This window comes from Cetorhinus maximus, chromosome 6, assembly GCF_964194155.1.
Source record: "Cetorhinus maximus chromosome 6, sCetMax3.hap1.1, whole genome shotgun sequence".
Lineage (NCBI taxonomy): Eukaryota > Metazoa > Chordata > Chondrichthyes > Lamniformes > Cetorhinidae > Cetorhinus > Cetorhinus maximus.
This window is the reverse complement of record NC_135884.1, coordinates 125,996,472-126,018,538: the sequence shown is the minus strand read 5'-3', so window position 1 is coordinate 126,018,538 and position 22,067 is coordinate 125,996,472. Positions and strand designations below refer to the sequence as shown.

General features: G+C 39.9%; 1 protein-coding gene across 3 annotated transcripts; it reads right to left on the bottom strand.

Moving 5' to 3' along the window:
* Positions 1-1,490: 1,490 nt before the first annotated feature.
* Positions 1,491-20,049, bottom strand: sult5a1 (sulfotransferase family 5A, member 1). Of its 3 annotated transcripts, none has more exons than XM_078544454.1 (6): positions 19,902-20,049; positions 8,444-8,652; positions 7,105-7,231; positions 4,759-4,853; positions 3,008-3,188; positions 1,491-2,918 (listed from the first exon to the last, which is right to left on the bottom strand). In XM_078544454.1, exons 2-6 carry the CDS (start codon positions 8,639-8,641, stop codon positions 2,806-2,808), a joined length of 714 nt encoding a protein of 237 aa, XP_078400580.1. In that variant the 5' UTR covers positions 8,642-8,652; positions 19,902-20,049; the 3' UTR covers positions 1,491-2,805. The 3 variants fall into 3 exon arrangements, with proteins under 3 accessions (XP_078400580.1, XP_078400578.1, XP_078400579.1); XM_078544452.1 differs by lacking the exon at positions 19,902-20,049 and adding an exon at positions 9,603-9,762; XM_078544453.1 differs by lacking the exon at positions 19,902-20,049 and adding an exon at positions 9,603-9,762 and having other exon boundaries at positions 7,147-7,231.
* Positions 20,050-22,067: the final 2,018 nt, after the last annotated feature.

Below are 22,067 nucleotides of genomic sequence, written 5' to 3'. Positions count from 1 at the left end.
TCACCATCTCCAGTCATCCAAATTGGGTGAGTGGCAATCCTTTGTTCTCCTGCAAAACAAGTACCTGCTGTCATGCTGACTTGAAGCTTTTTTTAAACTTCAGACCAGCTTATTAGCGAATGGTAACTCAATAATCAACACTTTAGAACACTAATCCCTATAACTGACAGTCATAGGTTGGTATTAAATGAACATGAACAAAATTTGCAACAATTTTTAATAGAAAAGTAACTTTTAAAATAAACGATTTTAATGTATTATATAATAGTTTTGGAAATCAGTTACTTTTACAAGTGAATTTAACTTTTTTATTAAAAAAAAGTGATGATTGAAAATTTAAGATTAATTTCTTTACAATTACCCTTCTGTCTGACATAAATTTTTTGAATTCTTGGGATTATCAGAACATTGCATTGTTAGTTCAGGTGCCCAGTGTCAAATTTAAAATGCGTCACATCAGTCAGAGGTTGGCTTTCTGAACAGATCCTTCAGCTTCCAAAAAAAAAGGAACCAATCTTGCAAGCTAAAAATTGAGCTTTGAAATTACACTTAATGGTGCTGTCTTGATGTGTACAAGTAAGACATGTTACAACAAGGAAACTAGAGCTAGTAGAAGCTCCTGCATTGTACAAAAATATCAGAGTCTCATTACTGGAAAAGCTTGGAAGAAAATCTTTTCAATTCCTTGATGTTGTGTTTTAAAACTTTTTTTGGGGTGGGGGGTGGGGAAAGAGTTAGATTCTTAACATTTATGTGCAATGCGCCCATTTGTTGATGCTCACTTAGTCTTGTGCCATGTTGAATAGTTTTATTTTTGTCTGTGCATTGCTCTCTTAGGATCTATATGTAAGAATTAGTAACCTAAAGTTAAACACTTTTTCATAGATTGTGTTAATAAAACAATTAATATATCTGAAAATAAAGCTATGATGCCTCAAGAGAATCCTTGTTATTTCTATAACATTTAACACTTTTCAACATAAATTATGATTTTTTTTCATTTATGTTCAAGGGAAAGTAATGCTGCAAATGGTCTCTGACCTTTCATTTGGCATTAAATAATCAAATCTCCCGATGGTTAATATTGTTGTATGATGCACTTATGTATGCTGAGTGAAAGAAGCATCATTCTATTAAGTTACCAGTTAATAAAAAAAGTAAACTTTCTGCAATTTTTGTGACACTGTGACAGTGTAAAAATGTAAACTTACTCTTTTTATAAAAGAAACTTGACTTTGTCTTAATTTGGTCAAAGGTCAAGTGCTGGAATAGTTGGTTAGTTTATTTCAATCTTCCAAGTTTAGAGCCAAGCTGTCTAAACATCTACATACATTTTTCAAAGCGACAGGGATTCTGATGAAGAAAAGCAGAATCCAAATAGTTTAATAACATAAGTTGCAATTATGTGCTTAAAAAATGTCATCCATATACATTCATTTCATTTACAGACCTCCAAATCCCATATTTGGGGAACAAGTACAGCAGAAACATGAGTTCCAAGAATTTTTTATTAAAATATATCTAATTTCACAGTAATTATACAGCAATTTGACATACAATGAAGGCAACTTAATCTCAAGTCCTTCAGCATCAGTCATCATTTCCAGAAGCTTATTCGTACTGCCAAAAAAAATTGTTCCATTTTTAAAAAACTGTACCTTGTTTTTTCCATCCATGTAAATGGAATTCTTAACACCCTGTATAAATGGGTGGTAGTTCATGAAATGTACATCGATCTCCCTTCTTCCCTCCACATCTTTCTGCCTGACCCTTCATTTGACTCTGCTTTCAGCCTCTGCTCTCCCCATCCCACCACCCCTTCCTACTTCTCTTTTCCCCAGATCCATCCTCTTCCCCTATTTTGAAATCAGTGGCCTATGCTGGCAGTTTTCTGGTACTTATTGCAAGAGGTCATCCTTTGTGTGAACATGGAGTATTAATGTTAAAAGGTTATTCAAACTTGAGTGCAAGGTGTATTGATTGAAGACCAAATGCTCACAGCTGTCAACAGGTCACCATAGAGGCATCACAAACGGACAGTAATCTTAGATGATTTGTCTTTCTCCTCCTCAGTAGAGCCCTTGGACTGAGATCAACCAGCTCAGCATAGAGTAATGGTAGAAACTAGGATCTTTCTCATCTAGTGTGTACCATGTGATGCATTTGCCTACTGAACCCTATTAACATTAATGACCCATGCTCACACAAATGTACCAAAGTCATTCTTGATGGTGACCATTAAAAAGAGATGGAAACATCTGTTGATCATTACTTCACAATAGTTTGCTTTTGCAGATTTTTTTTTTAACTGAGCTGGATAGCTGCTCAAATCTACAACAATTATTTAGTAAATCCCAGTTCGCTCTTGAATTAGGCTCACTTAAGATGTTACTGACTTGCAACATTCTACAGTTCGCCAGCTGTGTTCTATTTACAGAGATGTAGTCATTTTTTTTGTTCTGAATAAAACATTTGTTTCACTGTATTGAGATAAAAGATAAACAGATCTGCAAGAATTTGTTATTCCTCAATGTTGTTAGATGCTTCCATAACAAATATTGATTTTGATTTGTTTCATATGGTCATCCATATTATGGAAGGGCAAATCAAATAAAATTAAAGTACCTTAATCTACTTAGCATGTTATATCTGTGCAGTGCATTGTTATACATTGTCCCAACAGCTGTGTACTTTTATTCCTTTTAATTCACTGGAGCTTTTTCAAAGGAACTATACATGATTGTGTTTTGGATTCTTATCTATTAAGCTGGCTTAAATGACAATTGTCTGTCTTGAAGGTAAGAGCTACAAAGTCCAGATAAACCGAAATTTGAAATCTCTCATTTTGTCCTGGAAAATCTTCTCAAAAAGCTGCTTCTGTTCATCTGTGAAATGTTCCTTCCAGTCTCCAACTGCACCTAAATAAAGACGAGCGACAGGACCATCATGATGAGGGCAAAGGGAATAATAATATTCTAGGTGATTTAGTCCTGTTATTTCAACTAACCTTTTCTCATGAATTTTCCTCTTTGGTGATCCATAATTTCATTGGGAATGAGTGTGTAGTTGATCATCTGATTATCCTTCATGGCTGTGAAATTGCAATGCCGTACAATTGCGTCTATAGTCTCTGGTAAAAGAGAACGTTCCAAAAAATTGCACAGTTTTTCGACAGAATGTCTAAGATCCTGTGAGAGATAACAAATGAAAATGAAGAGTCCAAGAAAATACTACAGATGTTTTTTTAAAACTTCTTCTTAGTTTTCCTAAGTCCTCGAGTCTTTTCATGCACCACTCCAATCCTTAACCAAAATGTTAGCTAACCAACTTTGTCTCGGGCTCCTGGATTTATGTTCTAGTTGTGCTTGTCATGTAACATTTGTCGATTATTATGCACTAAACTAATATTGGCTTATAAAATAAACCTACTCGTCACTTTAGCCTCTGCTGTTGCTTTAGTTTGTAAACACTTTTTTTTAATGTGGCAATGTTTGTCATTTCAAAAAGAATTAGGGCCATGAAAACTGTTAAATCCAGTAATCATGTTACTGCCAACAATGTTTGTTGGTCTTTCAGGTAGGTATTTCTACAAAGACAGATTACAGTAAAGTTCCCAGATCAAAGGGGACACACATCTGCTTATGGGACAACTGTTAGACCATTGAGAGTAAACATAGCGAAAAACATCCAACTAACAAAGCTAACCTTTAAATTTATAGATAACACAAAACTTGCAAGTATTTGCTACCATAAGAAAGATGGTCATGATTTCAAGAGGATATAGACAGGCTGGTGGATTAGGCAAGAGGTATGGCAGCTGAAATTTAATGTAAAGAAATGAGAAGTGATACATTTTGGTAGGAAGAATGAGGAGAGGCCCCATCTAAAACAGGGTGCAGGAACAGGGAACCTGGGGGACTATCATGACAAATTGTTGACCTGCAGGGTAGATTGGGAAAGTAGTTAAAAAGGCTTTTTATTTATTCTTTCACATAATGTGGGCATTGCTGGCTAGGTTAGCACTTATTGCTAATCCTTAATTGCTCTTGAAGGTGGTAGTGAGCTGCTGCCTTGAACCACGACATTCCATCTGGGCTCCTGGGATTTATAAACAGAGGAAGAGAGTACAAAAGGACTTATGATAAACCTCTATAAAACTGGTTTGGCCTCAACTGGAGTATTGTGGACTTTAGGAAGGATGTGAAGGCTTTAGTGAAGGTGCAGGAAAGATTTATGCGAATGGTCCTAAGCATGAGGTTCTTCATTTAAATGGATAGAATGGAGAAGTTCTTGTTCTCCTTGGTTAAGAGGAGATTTGGTGGAGATCTCTACATGATGAGGGGACTAGACAGAGTAGATAGAAGGGTTGAGAACCAGGAGATACTGATTAGTGATTTGCAAAGAACCTTTGGCAACATGAGGAAAATCTGTTCACACAGCAATGGGTATGATCTGGCATGCATTGCTTTAGAGTGTGGTAGAGGAAGATTTAATTGAGGCTTTCAAAAGAGCACCGGATAAGCACCCGGAGACAATTTGCAGGGTTATGGGGGAAGAGAGTTGTCATGAAATGACTGGTCAAATGGACTCCTGTGCTGTGATGCTTCTGATTCTTTCTGTGAAACTGAATGTATAAAGTTTGAGATACAGAAAACTCTATTCATTTACTTGTTATAAGGTCTGCAAAAAAATTATCATTCAAATGTAATAGAGCAATTGTTTTTCACTGACATCAACTATATCAAACCTAATTCCTACCTTCTTCAGCTCTTCATAGGTTATGAAGAAGAAGTTAAATTCTTCTCTGTGACTTAGCCAGTCTTTTATGTGTTCAAACCATGATCCAAAATGCACTGAAATTAGAAGAATTAAGATTGGATTTGACTTTTTAAGTTCTTAGAGCTTGTGGAACAAAATGTTATTCTAATTTTTCAAGCAATTTGAAGGTAAAATATTACTGAAGGTTATCTTGAAATTCTGTCCATGAAAATGTGCCTATAGCCTTGTATTTTTATTACACTGTACTATTAATGTTATGGCTCGATGTTTCAAACTGTAGCATTCTAAAACTAAATTGTGCTATGGAATTGAGCTTTTATTTTTTCAAGTTTATATTGATTCTGGAACATATATCCTTGGTAAATTTCTGTCTGTGTACATTTAAAAGAAAACATTAATAGGTGGTTGTTTGTTGATATTACAGCACCCGCCCACATGCTTGGAAACTGGGGAATAGTTCAATTATCTGAAGTTCTCCAACCATTATTTAAAAGGAAAAGCTATTTTAAATTCTGATTACATATGTTCTCCCTTAATTCAATGAAATCTTGTTATCTCAAAACATGAATCTCTTTAGAACTTATTACATTTTTATACTTAATGCCTTAACATATTTCCACAAATTTTGGAGCACTTTAAACCCAATGAATTCTGATATTGTTCTTTATGAAGGCAAATGTGCTAGCCTATTGTGCACAGCATGATCCCACAAACAGCAATTAAACTATTTTTAGTTAGAAGAGGAATGATAGCCAGGACACTAGGTGATATCCCTGCTGGTCATCAAGTAGTAAAGATCTTGTAATGTCTACTTCAATGATCATACTCCCATTAATCTTTATCCAAAGTCAACACTATAGTACTGTCTGTCTATCATGGGTGGAATTTTACCAGTCCTGGAGTGGAAGACCGGGATCTGGCAAAATAGTGGAAGCCTACACAGGACTGCACCCTGCTTCAGTTCCACCTCCAGGGAGTTTTTCAAGGAGGTGGGCAGCTAATTTAATGGCCAAATAGGGGCCACTACAGGACCACCAGCATTTTGCCGACAGCAGAGTGATATTTCTCCCCCATGCGTGCGGAGATTGCCAGATTCATAGAGGCAGCTGGGGGGTTGGTGGAGGGTGGGAATCAGAGCCAGATACTCCATGGCCCAAGAGGGGGCTGCAAGTAGGGAAGGCAGCCCCCTGTGTGTTCTCTCGCTCCCCCTCTCGTGCTCTCTCTTGCACTCTCTCTCTCCTCCCTGCCTCAGCAGTGCCAGCTCGGAGCTGATGGCAGCATAGAGAGTCTGCCCGACACCCTGAATTGGACTGTGGGCTCTCAGGTGGCCACTTTGGAGGCGGTAAAGTTGTGGAGCTGGTCCCACTGCCACTTTGTACCCTGACATCAGGGTCCCAAAGCTCAGGGTAAAATCCAGCCTAATGTGCTTAAGTCAGAGGGGGGCTTTGAATGCATCACCTTCCAACTCAAAGGGTAAGGAAGCTAATAAGGAAATCAAACTGTCTTTTGACAAAAGTGGGGGGGTCAATAACCAGGGGGCATAGACTTAAGGTAAGGGGCGGGAGGTTTAGAGGGGATTTGTGGAAAACTTTTTTCACCCAGAGGGCGGCGGAAACCTGGAACACACTGCCTGATGGGGTGGTAGAGGCAGGAACCCTCACAACATTTAAGAAGTATTTAGATGAACATGCAGGGCCATGGGAAAAGTGCTGGAAAATGGGATTAGAATAGATAGGTGCTTGATGGCCGGCATGGACACGATGGGCCGAAGGGCTTGTTTCTGTGCTGTATAACTTTGACTTTCAAATAACTGGTTGCTGAACAAGAAAATCTTGAATCAAATCTTCAGAATCCCTCCTCTTCCTAATAGGATTGCTTTGATATGCCAGTGGTTTATTACAACGTAAACCTTGCTCATGAACCACATTCTCATAATTTTGAGGACAGTGCAGTTCTGTTCCAGTATCTGTTGTAATTATTTGTTGTAAGTACAGAAAATTTGACTTGTATTTCCTGCCCCTCCCCACACACATTTCCGTGGCATACGAAGCAATGTAAAATCGGAATTTTATTACACAAGGACACAAAAGATATCACTTCCTCCCTGTGCTTTCTAGTTAATTAAAAATGATGAGTACAAATGATATTACTTCCCCGCATTCTTGAGGAAATGTGTAAATCATCATGGTGGAAAGCATCACTGATTAAACAGCTTGCTTTAAAAGATGGAATTCTTATTACATTGGTGAAGGGTTAAAATGTCAGCTATAGAAATCTCCATATACCCCAAGACTTTTGAAAGTAAACAAGATCAAAAATGCGCACCTTTTCCAAGTAAAAATTTCTCCAGAAATTCCCCAAAAGTACCTGGATCTGGCAGGAAGTTTGCCATTTTGTGGAAATGATAAAATGAAACGATTATATCCATTGGATTTCTTGCAACATAAATCACCTGTATCATGGGGAGAGAATGAAGTGTTCAGCAAATTAGAAACCAATTTTCATACAACAGCCAAAAATAGTACCAATGTTTTGAATTTTCCTATTTCAATGGAATAGGGAAAATAGGTTAAATGAAGACTGCTTCTTGTAAGAATAGTTGACTTCAATTCTGTTCTGTGAGGATGGCTTGGCATCCCCATCAAATTCAGCCCAACCTGTTACTTAAGTGCTTTGTCTGAAATGCACTTGGCAAATGTTAATTAGTTCCTAGTGGCAAATGGTATAAAACTAGCATGTATGAACACTCAGCTTAATTGTGATGGCTGGTATAAGAAATGGAAATATTCATATGGTTTAGTAATGTTCTTCTGGTATGGGACAAAGTAAGGGATGTGTAGTGCTATATCTAATCTGGGTGTGCTTGACTCTGAAGCACGGTGACAAGACTGAGTAAATGTTTAATTTCCCAGCATTGATATTCTTAATAAAACATCACCATTTTTTTTTAAAGATCCCATTCTATACTGTGATGTTGGGCTGCCTCAACCAAGTTCAATTTTGCTTTTGGAACATATTTAACTGCTCACTAGCTACACGGTTAAAAAATATCAGATGATAATAGCTCCAAGAAATACAGGAAGTACTCGCTGCTAGGAAATCCATCACATGATCTTTAAAGCACAACATCCTTTTTGCAAGCCAAAACCAGGCTCTCTAAAAATGGTTTATTCTGAAACCAACACTCACGGTCTGTAGTATTTTTGCAAAACTAGCCACTAAGACAAGTGCCTTGCAATCTAACAATCGTTCTTGCCAAAGTGAAATTCTACCAAGCTAACTCTCAAACGCAAGTTGCTCAATCTTTTATGTTGCGAAAAATTAACCTAGAATACACACTACTTAAGCAGAATGCCATTGTTCCTCCCTCTTGCACTGCATTCTGGCGAAAGCTGTGCTTTGGTTGCTATGTTGTCTTTTTTTTCAACAGAATTTAGCTTCAAAGTTTTTTTTCATGTTTTGTATGGCACAACAACAAAGCAAAAGGTTGGTTTTATTGCTATTATCTCACCCACACTCTGCATGAAGTTTAAAAACAGTGCCAAAGTGCAAAGTCAGGCTGGCTTTTACTGCAGTGAAATTTGACTGATTTTTATAAATGAAGTGTCAAGTTACAGTTTTGAAACAGCCTATATTATCGATTGGTTGCTGTGAGTTTGCATACCTTTGTGTTAGATTGTTTGAGGGACTTGGAGAGGATGTGATAGGGAAGGTGCGTGGTGATAATTCGATGGTCTGCTTTGCCCAGCAGAATATCCTCACAATAATAATGCTCAATCCATGGAGTTCGAATCCAATTTGGGATGGTTTTGGCTGGTTCCTGGTTTCCATCACTATAAATAAGTGTGAGAATCTCCTGCATCCATGTTGTACCTATGAAAGGTAAACCAATTGAGTTATTGTACTACACCAGTCATGGAGCACAAAGCCTACCAGGATCACCTTTTATAAATGAAATGGTTGCAGCAGCTAAACCTGTTACTAAAATGATGCAATGCTGAGTGTAGAAAGGCTGCCACTGACTAAGCTGAATAGAGTTGTAGACTTCGGGTTCCTGATTTTGTTTCAGCTTTGGTCCATGTTGTTAAATTTTAGGATTCTAGAACTTTGCCTCTGATCAGTTTTCAGGAATCTGGCACATTAGAGAATGAGCTAACACCAACTGTCTACAATTAGATGTCTCCATTTTACTTTGTAAATTCTTAACCATATTAGAATCATCACTCCTTCAATATACGCAGGTACTCCTTATTTCTCTCAATGCTGTTTGACAAGAAGATCATATAATATACAGCATAACATTTGTCAGGGTTCATTCTTGGTTCCACAATGTTGTGTTACTTTTAAAAACCTTGAACTCTAATAATCAGATCATTGAAAAAGTGGGGATTATTTTTAAACCCCAGATATAAACCATCTTCTAGTCCTCCACAATGATTAGATCCCCAGTACCTGTGAAGACCTGAATCTAGGAAACAATTGAGAGTGCATTCAGTTCAGACTGCCTGTACTCCCACTGACTAGAAACTTGCACAATAAACTAAAGTTAAAATCTAGAACAAAATTGGATTAAGGAGAAGGATACCTCCCTTACATCCTGAAACACACACACAATTCATACTAAATAAATACATAACACCGATGTGAAAACCTCATGGCGAAAACGTTGTTTGTGACGGTAGACCTCTGTGAATTAAAATATCTCATTATAAAAGATGCATAAAGAATTTTACTGTACATATATCATGAATTCAGTGCTTTTGGAAACTAATACATAAAGTATTAATGAGCATTGAGATACAGGAATATACAGCTGCTCCTACCTGATTTGGGGTATGTAACAATCAATGTGTCACTGTCATGAAACTTGAACCCCTCGGCAAATTGCATAGACTGCATTGAATGCAGGTGTCCCGGAAAGTTGATGCCTGAGTACCGCAATGTCACATCTAGATTAGCCATGACTTGGACTGCTTGCTGTGAGTGAACAGCTGCTGTGGGCTGTGCTCAAGTTTTTTTATATCTTGGTAACAGGAAGTCAAACTTTTTCACACTGGAAGGAAAGATCTATTATGGGTTCAATTGAAACTTTCTCCCTTTTAGTGGTGTTTCACCAGTATTTTCCCTTTGTTACCTAACAACAGTGACTCGTGCCCTAGTGACTTCCATCACTCAACCCTACCAAACCACAGGTCCTCAGTGTTTGGCAAAAAGTGCTGGCTTGCTATTTTATCATGACGTTCGTCAGAGCAAGATGTCACATTATCAGGGTTCATTCTTGGTTCCACAATGCTGTCTTACTTTTAAAACCTTTTAAAATCAGATCAGAGCTGGATTGAAAAACTGGAGATTGTTTTTAAACCCCAAATATGAGCTATCTTCTAGTCCTCCACAATGATTAGATCCTCAGTACCTGTGAAGATCTGAGTCTAGGAAACAATTGAAAGTGCATTCAGTTCAGACTGCCTGTACTCCCACTGACTAGAAACTTGCACAATAAACTAAAGTTAAAATCTAGAACAAAATTGGATTAACGTTCTCAACCATTCCAGCAGAGCTCACACTGTATATAGTCAGGAGCTGCCTTGTTGGTTCTTAATTATTAAAATTAACTGATGTAGCAGTGCTTTCTGCTATAGTTAATTGGAACATTTGGCATAAACTTGTGAAACAATAGAAGTTAATTGAGAACATGTGTGATAAGCTAAAGCACACTTATTTTAATAGAGGACTGAAAAATATACTTAGTTCCAGGGTACCTTGCACCTCAAATTTTATTCACTTCATTTAAGATCTCAGAATAGCAGATAGCGAAAAGACATCCTAACGATATAAAGGAAGAAACACCTCATTTTTATGTCTCCAGTGGACGTTGCCTCGGGATGGTGAATCATTGAGCAGTGCTGATGCACTGAATGCAAATTATTTTGTTTCATGATCAACTTGCTACTAAATTTACCTTGAATTTGGCATAAAACCAGCGTATAATCAAATTGATATTATAAAGATGGAGCAATTTCACCCTCCCTATAATGGAAAAGAAAATTGATGAAGGCATAAAATGGGCTGCCAGTTTGTTGTCATCAGTTTTTCATTATGGCTCAATACCAATTTCATTCCAGTTTTACAAATCCTGCTGAAAAAAATACTCCGGACTGGATTTTCGAGGTCGGGAAGGGAGCTTGATGTGGTCCGAACATAGCGGAACCAGCTGCTCTCCCAACCCCGCTCTCAGTGTCGTCCATTTTAGCCAAAGTGGGTTCAGGGCTGACCATCCCCACGAGGCCAGGCAGCCAATTAGACTCATTAAGAACCTCGCTAGAGGTAAGTTACAGAGGCTGACTCAGTTTCCAGGCAACCTCCAGTTTCCTAACGTGATAGGAGGGGGGCAGATCAACCTCCTGGAGGTGGACAGCAAGCCAGGGTGGCCAGAGCTTTAGGCAGGACTTCAGGCCTCCCTACCTGGATGGGTGTGCAGACAAGGTCTGCCCTGGAGAGGGAGTCCCCTCCCACACCTTCCCCACCACCACCCCCCGACCTTCCCCACCCCCCCCGGTTTGTGCCATGGCTGCTTTCTCTTTCTTCTTAAATCACGTTCTTTTAAAAAGTGGCTGAGCAAGCACCTTCAAATTGAATCGCTTTCTCAGTTACTTAGTATTCATTGCTGCTGGTTGCTCCTCTGAAGCTGGATGCCCTCTGGCTCTTCAGCTGTGAGCTACAACTTGTCTGCTGTTCTAGTCAACAACCCAAAATCTCTGATGGAACAGAGTGTGGGTCTTTAACACTAAGCACAGTCACCACAATATCTTTGTTACAAAAAAGTATTCTCCCATTTTACATGCAAAACTCTTCCATAGGTTCTAGCCCCTTATCAAAGGCATTCTGTCTACCTCCATTTAAGGGGGTGCCCTGGTCAAAATCCCAATCAATTAGTTGTTTGCCCTCGGGGGTGGGGGGTGGGGTTCAGAACCCGGAAACAGGAACAGCTCCTGTTTTCTGTCTCCAAAGTGAAAATTCAGCCCTCTTAGTTTATTGCCTCTTATGTGTTCGCAAAGGGCCAGAGTCTGATTTCACATTCTGTTAGGTGACTGGTTAATACTGTTGCAGGCCTTAATCGGGCTGTCCCTGGGGCTGGTAACAAGGTTTAGGGGTCTATGACTTGGGACAATTAAGCATCTGATTTCTTATGAAACTCAAGTACCCTGCACATGCACAAGCTTAGCCTGTGCAGCGGCCGATAAAACTCAGAACACGTCAAGTGTTACACATTGGGTTTGAGTGAAATTAAACTCGCCTCCTCTATTCTGCAGATTTTTTGTGAGGGTGCTACTTTTGTCCATTAATGATGTGGGTGGGACCCATCAATTGGGTCCAAGCCTGGCTGTCCAAAGAGATAACAATTCCTGCATCAACCAACTTGCAAGACGGGCTGATTGGAGAAGTGTTGTGGCCAGGGTGAGAGCCTGGAAAGCCCTCCATCATGAGCAGGTGGCTGTCAGAATTTCCACTAGCATGGTCAACAAAAACCATCTCGATACTTCTGCCCACTGTCTCAATGTTAATGAGGGACCTCCCACTGACCCACAAACTCCACTGCCTTTTAGTCTTGGAAGTCACTGCAAGTACAATCCCGTGGTCCTTAGTTTATTGCAATATAAGGTCAATGTGGTTTCAACCCCCATCCCAGCCTCCGAAAAGAACATCAAACTGTGTCAGTAAACAAAAATGTTCAAAAACATTTACTAGTGGAAATAACCTGAACTGTTCTAGTTAACAACCCAAATCAGTGATGGAACACAGTGTGGGTCTTCAACACTAAGCACGGTGACCACAATACCTTTGTTACAAAAAAATATTCTCCCATTTTACATGCAAAACTCTTCCATAGGTTCTAGCCCCTTATCAAAGGCATTCTGTCTGCCTTTCTCATTATAATTCTATCAGGTGGGTAGAAAAAACACAACAGCCCATTAACAAGAATGCAACACCTTTAGCCAAGTGTTTCAAACACAGTCAGCGTTGTCAGCATTAGCCTTCCTCCACCTCAGAATAAACGCAGTAAAAGTACATTGATCTCTCTTGTAGACTGCTGTGGAGTATTGGACATCTTCACTTCATTAAACGCTGCTATTTTTCCAGAGAACATATTAAGCATCAGTTTTAATTTCAAGCTCCTTACACAGAGCAGGCGGATGTCAAATTTGTGGAATTTTTATTAAATTTCAACGCCTGTCCTTCTAGCTTGAATTTACCTCCTCATTCTGTAGGAGGCTTGGCCATGATATACTTCCATTGAGCTGGCGTGCTACAGTAGTCATTTTTATTGCTACCCATGCGATGAATCAAATGTCTGTCACCAAAATATGTCTCTCCAATTTCCATCAGTGAAACTGCAGTAGTTATGTGTCAAAGTACTGGAATAGAGTCTAATTACGCAAATATCTTTATGATAATATTTCCAGATTTGCATCAAATGGGACCAGGCACGCCTTTTTGAATCCATTTAAACCAACTAAAGCTTTGGTTGAATCTGTGAATTTTCTGAGGAAATTCTGCATTCACGTCCCATTACTTCCCCTAACATTTGTGAGGTTTTAGCTCATTTCATTCTCTTCCTGGTGACTGTTCATTAGCCTCACGAGGTTGATTTGGTCGATTGTGCATCTATTTATATTTCTTTTCCTGTATGTAGTCAATTTACAGGCTTTGACCTGTTAATCCCCTCTTTTTCTGAAAGTACTTAATGCATCAGTGTTGCTCATTTGTTGAAGTCCCCTTGCCTGTATTGTCAGCAACTCTATGAAAATCAGTTCTGATGAATGGACCCAACATGAACCTATCGTCTTCTTTTAGTGCTTGAGATAGGTAACCAAACAAAAGATAGTCTGGAGGAGCTGTAAGTGGCAACAGCAGAATGATTACTAGCAGCTTCTGTCTGAAAAAATAGGAGCCATGGTGATGACCTGATACTGTTGCACTTGTTGAAAAGCTGTTCGAAAGATGAGGTGCTGTTCCTCAAACTTTCATTGAGCTGTTAATTAGCAGAATGGCTCTGAGGTTTCAAAAACAACTGTAATAACTAAAAGAGAAATTGGTGGAAATACTGGGCAAATCGAACAGTATCTATGGAGAGCGAAATAAAGTTAATGTTTCAGGCTTATGACCTTTCATCAGTTATGACGAAAGGCCATGATCTGAAACATTAGGCAGGATCTTGTCCTCTTTGAATCATGAGCATGAATGGGGACCATTTCCAGGTCGTGACCCCGTTTTGACTATCAGGGTGCCCACCCTGCAAGACATTCCCATTCAATAAGAGCAGTGAGTGGGTCCCTGAAGCAGCAGGCTCAATGAGAGCACATGCAGCTATGGAATGACAGAAGCCCCATCGTCAGAGTGGCTTGCTGCTACTGTTGGAGGAAGTACGTGAGGGATCCTTGTTGTAATTTGCCTTAAAAGGATTGCAGTGTGACATTACTAGAAAGGAAGTGTGTCATGTGATCCAGCTATGATTTTACTTTTGCTTTTTCAGCACAGCATACAGCAGTCAGCTCTGCTGTTGGTGTCTTCAAGCTTTATACCTTTGTATAGCTGTTCTCATGTGGCTAGTCTCAATAAGAAAATAAGGAGTTGGCAGATGAATTGAACAGGATTTTGTGTTGGTCTTCACTATAGAGGATACATGTAACATCCCAGAAATAACTGTAAACCAGGAAATGGAAGGATGGGAGGAACTCAAGAAAACTACAATCACCAGGGAAGTGGTGTTGAGAAAATTATTGGAACTGAGGGCTGACAAATCCCTGGGTTCTGATGGACTTCATCCTCAGTTCGTAAAAGAAGTGGCTAGTGAGATAGTTGATGCATTGGTTTTAATTTTCCAAAATTCCCTAGATTCGGGGAAGGTTTTAGGTTGGAAAACAGCAAATGTTACTCCTTTATTCAAAAAGGGAGGGAGACAGAAAGCTAAAACTACTGGCCAGTTAGCTTACCATCTGTCATAGGGAAAATGTTAGAAGTTATTATTAAAGATGTTCTAGCAGAACACTTAGAAAAATTCAAGGCAATCTGGCAGAGTCAACATGGTTTTGTGAAAGGGAAATTATGTTTAACCAATTTATTGGAGTTCTTTGAAGGAGTCACGTACTGTGGATAAAGGGGAACCAGTGGATGTACTATACTTAGATTTCCAGAAGGCTTTTGATAAGGTGCCACATCAAAGGTTATTGTGGAAAATAAAAGCTCATGTTGTAGGGGCTAAATTTATTTATGCTTGTCTGGTTCAGACCCATTTATGGCTACCCTCTGTTTCCTGTTAGCCAGCCAATCTTCTATCCATGCCAATATGTTAGTCCCTACAACATGAGCATAAATATATCTTTTTCTGGTTGGCAGGGTGTAACGAGTGGTGTGCCACAGGGATCAATTCTGGGGCCTCAACTTTTTACGATTTATATAACTGACTTGGATGAAGGGTCTGAAGGTATGGTTGTTAAATTTGTTGATAACACAAAGGTAGTTGGGAAAGTAAATTGTGAAGAGGTCATAAGGATGCTACAAAGGGAGATAGATACGTTAAGTGAGTGGGAAAAGATTTGGCTAATGGAGTATAATGTGGGCAAATGTGAAATTGCCCATTATGGCAGGAAGAATAAAAAAGAAGCATTTTTTTAAATGGTGAGAGATTGCAGAGCTCTGAGATGCAGAGGGATTTGGGTGTCCTAGTGCATGAATCACAAAAGGCCACAATGCAGGTACAGTAAGTAATTAGGAAAGCTAACATTATTAAATGTTATTAATGTTATTAAAAAATGTTATCGTTTATTACAAGGGGAATTGAATACAAAAGTAGGGAGGTTATGCTTCAGTTGTACAGGACACTGTAGTACTCGATTACTGTGTACAGTATTGGTCTCCTTATTTAAGGACGATGTAAACACATTAGAAGCAGATCAGAGAAGGTTTACTAGACTAATACCAGGAATGGGTGGGTTGTTTTATAAGGAAAGATTGGACAGGTTAGGTTTGTATCTACTGGAGTTTAGAAGAGTAGGGCGACTTGATTGAAGCCTTTAAGATCCTGAGGGGTCTTGACAGGGTGGATGTGGAGAGGATGTTTCCTCTTGTGGGTGGTTCTAGAACTAGGGGTCTCTGTTTAAAAATAAAGGGTTGCTCATTTAAGACAGAGACGAAGAGAAATGTTTTCTCTCAGAAGGTCGTGAGTATTTGGAACTCTCTTCCTCGAAAGGCAATAGAAGCAGGGTCTTTGAATATTTTTAAGGCAGAGCTAGATTCTTGATAAACAAGAGGGTGAAAGGTTATCAGGAGTTGGTGGAGTTGAGGTCACAATCAGATCAGCCATGATCTTATTGAATGGCGAAGAAGGCTCAAGGGGCCCAGTGGACTACCCCTGCTCCTGCCTTGTGTGTTCATATGTTCGTATGTAACAAAGAAACCCAGAAAGTGTTTACATAATCCCTGTGAGCAATTGGGGCCATTATATCATTATAAAAACAGAACATGGTGTGCAGCAGTGGTTCCTTCTAAACGTCATGGTGCTCAGCCTGGCAACAAGATTCAGTACAGGTATGAGATGGTGAACAGTCGTAGAGCATACCACATGGCACAGACAATCCTTGATCTTGATTGGACCACAACAAAGCCACAGCATCAGAGAGTGTTGAAGTTGCAGCTTGGTGACTGCACAGAAAAGCTTTGAAAACATGGGCCAGGATAGTGCTGAAGTAAAGGGCTGGTAAGCCTACCGATCTCTTGTGGTGAGATTGTAACTGTCCATTCAGTAATTGGGACAGTGCGACGAGAGGACCAGCGCCGGGGTAGCTCACTCGGCAAGTGACCAGGGCATGGGCTGAAGCGATAGCAAGTGAGGAAGAGTCAAACAAAAAACACAGAAAAAACTGTCATAAAAGTGGGGCCAGAGAATGTTGCGATTAATACAGGTGGAGCTTCGAAACAGTGCGCGAAAGCGGCTACAGCGACACTCATCCCAGGTACAATAGGAGAAAGGAGGTCAAAAGGATATTGTCAGAATGTCCACAAAATTCCCCAGTTTGAATTGGGATGCAGCTGACCTACTAATCAAATTCAAAATGTTTAAACAGTGTGCAGAGCTATAGTTTCTTGATTCAGGTGTGTCTGAACCAGACAAGCAAGCCATAAAAATTCTCCTAGCAATTGGGAATGAAGGTCTACATAGGCTGAACATATCAGGGTAACAGCAGAAGAACTGAAGGATTCCCAAAAGATATGGACTACATTGGAAGACTGGTTCAGAATCAGGTTAAGTTCCTGCATTCATCGACTAGATTTCATGTCATTTCGACAACAGCCTACAGAATCCATAGACCACTTTGTCAGCACAGAAAAGGTTATGTACTGTGATTTTTCAAACGCAGAGCTAGCAGACAGAATTGTTTATTTGGTGATCACATCCACTACCATGGAGGCATTCCAGAAGGATCTGCTAGTCAAGCCCAAAACGCATCGGTTCGAAGAGCACTTCAAGAATGGAGGTAAGTACGAAGCAATCCTTGCAGGTTGACAAAGCTTACAAGTCCTAAGTACAACCCCAATTGTTGATGCATTTACTAGAATACCCAAACTCAGCAAGACATGGAAGATGTGGCCTTCTGCATGCACTAAGGAAATGCCCAGCTTTCCATAAATCCTGCAAAGCATGTGGCAGAAAGGGCCTTTGGCACTGGCAGTGCACTATGGCAAAGGCTGATGCAGCTACAAAGATCTGTGCACTGATCCAAACAGACCATACACAACAGGTCCCTTCAAGCAATAAAGAATGACCATCCGGTATCCTGTCAGACACACATACATGAGGTGACTGACAAACCAGAAAATAATGATGAAGTACACGACAAGACGAAGATTGGTGAAAAAGTGTTTCACGCAGTCAATCTCGTGGAAAACATAGATGCTATCTCACCGTCCGAAGTGTTTACCAAGATTCGAATTGTCTGCCCTAAGAAAGTTGGTAACTATTCGTTATTGGCCATGATTGACACGGGCAAGTGCCAACATACTATCCCTGCAAATTCTAAAAGACGTGTATGCACAGACATGGATACCATGACAAAAACTACTAAGGTGAAACTTTTAGCTTACAACGGTTCTCTAATTTCATGTGCACGTTCTATAGTCCTGGAGCGCAAGTACAATCAATCCTCCTGGGTGTCACACGTGTTCTACATCATGCAGACTAAAGGCCCAGTAATCCCAGGTCTACATGCGTGCCATGAACTCACACTAATGGAATTAGTCCTATCTACTTCTATCACCTCAGTTCATAGCCTAACATCAAAATATCCAGAATTTTTTCATTGAACTTGGTGGTTTCGAGGGAGCTGCCACATTACACCCACAGGAAATTGCAAAACATCTAATTGATCTGGTAAATTTTGCACAACACAAATGCCAACAGCTACAATAAGAAATGATGAAAGATTCCGCGCTAGAAAAACTATGGAAACTATCATTGAATATTGGCCTGCTTCAATTCAGCACGTCCACAAACACATGAAACTATTTAGGCCTTACTGGGACGAGCTAGGCATCTCCCATGGAGTCATTTTTAATGTTAGGTAGGTCATCATACTGGAATCTTTGCAATCTAATATTTTTCAACAACTTCATCACTCACAACGGGGCATAGATCAGATGAGAAGCCTCTCAAGAGAGACAGTCTATTGGCCAGGTATGAACAATGACATTGAAGACGTCGTCAAGAAGTGCAAGCCATGTCACGAGCATATGCCATGTTGGCACAAAGAACCACTGATTTCACATGAAGTTCCTACCCATCCTTTTCAAAATTGCCTTTTTCATGTCCATGGCGCTGACTTTATTGTCAGCATTGACCGCTTTACCAAATACCCCTATATTTGGCAATTGCACAATATGTGAAGCACAAATGTTGTGCACACTCTTAAGTGCTATTTTCAATTTATTTGGTGTGCCTAGAGCGATCATCACGTATAAGGGTCCACAATTTATTGGTAAGCCATTTCAGGATATGTGTGAGAATTGAAATATCGATCACATTACTTCTCCTTATTACCCTGGATGTAACGCCTAGCTGAATGAATGATTCACAGGGTGAAATCCCTAATTCTCAAATGTAGACAGTACCAAGCAAGATCTACACATTGCAATGTTGCATCTGAGAGCAACATCTTTAAAATCATTCCATCACCAGCAGAGCTCATGTTTGCTGACCAGTGCATACCAGTTTATCTACTCTTACCCATTCTACTCCCTCAGAAACTAGAGAGCAACTTTTAAAACTACAAGAGAAGTTGACCAATGTGCACAATAAAAATGTGGTACAGAATTTCCAAGTTTATAGTTGGCACAACAAGTTTGCATCCAGAATCCACAGAAGGTATGTAACAACCAGCCAGGTTGACAAGGATTTGTTCAGAATCAAGGTCTATGAAGTCATTACACACAAAGGTGCAATGGTGAGGTGTAACCGAGGATAAATCAGATCCATTCCAGATCATCAATTACCATGCAGTCCTATTTCATCGAGGACTAGATCCCAAATGCAACCAGGAACAACATCCAAGTATGACAATCCCAAAGGTCACAGTGAACAATTAAAGACACCTCCAGACAAGGTTACCATTGCAAGATCTGGGCGTACCAGCAGATTACCTTTACGCTTTAGAGACTCATAGATTCACCAGTCCTATACACTTATGTAATGGTAACTAAACATAAACATGTATTGTAAATAGTTGTACCTCTTTGGAAGTTGTGGGGGGCGATATCTTTAAAAAGAATGGGGATTTTGTAAAATGCCTTCAAGGGATTGCAGCATGACATCACTAGATAGAAAGTGTGTCATGTGACCCAGTTTTAGTTTCACTTTTGCTTTTTCAGCAGAGCGCACACCATTCAGCTCTGCTCCTGGTTTCTTGAAGCTTTATGCCATTGTATAGCTGTCCCATGTGCCAAGTCTCAATAAATGAACCCACAACATGTTTACATAATCCCTTACATTGTTTATAAAAGCACAACAATCCTCACTCTTGAGATCCCCTCAGAAGAGATAAGAATTTTAATATAGTACATGGTGGCCATACCTGTGGAGGCAGCAGTAGTCTTCACAATCTTGCCTTGAAATCTGCCCCCACAAGTTTAGGAGGATTCCATCCTTTTAGCCCTGATTTTCTTTCCACAAATGCTGTTTGACATGTTGAATATTTATGACCTTTTCTGTTAATATTTCTGATTTCCAAAATCTTCAGGATTTTGCCTTTAGTTGCACTTGAACTATGATATTATAGAACCCAAAAATGCAAAGCTTGGAAACTCTCCTAACAATAGCCTTGGAATAGTTCTTGATTTCTAAAGCAGATTGCAAGATAGGGAACAGAACAGAAAGATTCGTAGAACTGATTAAAAGGGATAGATATTCTCTTGTTGCTACCTTTGTAGTCATTAGTTGAGGTGTTTTTTATAATGGTGTTTTCAAAGTTATTGCCATTTGCAGCGAAGGAAATCACACCCTGTGAATGAGACTTCCTGTTTAAACACAGCATGAACTCTCCACGCATCACACGAAAGTATAAACTCAAAAATAGAAATACACCAAGAACTTGTGTATTTACATAAAACCTTTAGCACAGTAAAACAGCTCTTTATAAGCGTGTTACATAGCAAAATTTGACACTGAGCCACATAAGAAACGTATGCTGGAATCTTACCAGCACCCCATGGGTCCTGATATTTGGACAACATGCAGCTTCCAAGCTGCCACTTAAGGACACCGGCCTGCCTTTCTGACCTGCCGACTCAGAGAGTCAACAGCTCTGCAGCCTCAGCAGCGCCACCGGTAGAGGAAAAGGAGAGGGCGCCCCCATGTTCAGATGCCTTCAAAGGGGCAGTAAGTGAGTTATCAATATGTTGGGGCCAGGCTTCTTTTTCCCCCTCCTCCCCCATTCCCCTCCAGGAAGCTGCTCAGAGGTTGCATCAATGCAGCTGGTGGACTCACAACAATGCTGGGGGGTCTTCAGAGGTTCGTAAAATCCTGGTAAAATGGCTGCCAACAGGTAATTAATTGGATTGATGGGCCACACACCTCCAGTCAGCAGACAGCCAAGCCACTTCCACTCCAGCCTTTGGTAATGTCTCCTGGTAGTGAGGTCACATCAGGCTTCCCTCCCTGCACTTTCCACTGCCATTTTACTATCCTTCCCACCTCACAGCCCATCTCCAAAGTGTTGGTCAAATTCCAGCCATAAGGGCAAATGATCGAAAGCTTGGTCAAAGAGGTAAGTTTTTACGGAGTAATTAAGGGAGGAAAGAAAAGTGGAGGTAGACAGGTTTGGGGAGGGAATTCTAGAGTTTAAGGCCTATATTACATTTCTATAACTACTATAACTAGCTAAAGGCACAGCACCTGTAGTGGAACAATTGAAATCATGCTCAACTTAGGCTGGATTTAGAGGAGCACAAATATCTCAAAGGGTTGTAGGGCTAGAGAAGACGGTTTGCAGTCGAGCCAGCATTATCCTTGTTTTCCAGGATGATCCTGGAATAATGAGCAGTTTTGGCAGCTGAGATGAGAGAAGGGCCAGGTTCAGCTAATCCAGCTACCTGCCATATCCATTCAAGCTTGCATCCTTTAGACTTTAGGGGAGTGGAGATGAGGGCTATACAAGGAAAAATGTCCAGAGCGTTACCGTGGAATGCTTTTATTGGAAATCAAGGGCATCAAAAGTGGAGAAGAGGGTCTGGTTGATGAGATCAGTAGTTATAGAAATGTAATATAGAAATGTTGTGATGAACAGAGGGCAAAGGGTAGACAGTAGGGGTTTTAAAAGTGCGGTTGTAAGTGAATTAAGGGATATGTTTTTCCAGTAGGGGTGGAACACAGAAGGAAGTAGGGTTGGGAGGGTGAAAGGAGATGCGTGTGGAGAGTGATGCAAACAGTGGGTTTCAAAACCATTCAATGATCAGCCCGCATGACTCAGCGTATTATGCCTCTCATACATAATGTGAGTTCACTTCAGCTTTTCCTGACATGCGATCTTGAATTAATCCTATAATAAAATTACTGCTGTTGATGTTCAAGTGTCACATGAATTATTGTGGGGCTTTTTTTTCCCTCTTGTGTTCACTGATAAAGTCTAGGACTCCTCTCATGTATAAATCAGATGATGAATAAATTCATTACAAGGTGACTTTCAGGCACAGGTCATAACAGGGCAAATAATTGAAGTTATCACAATGTGAATAAATTTGTA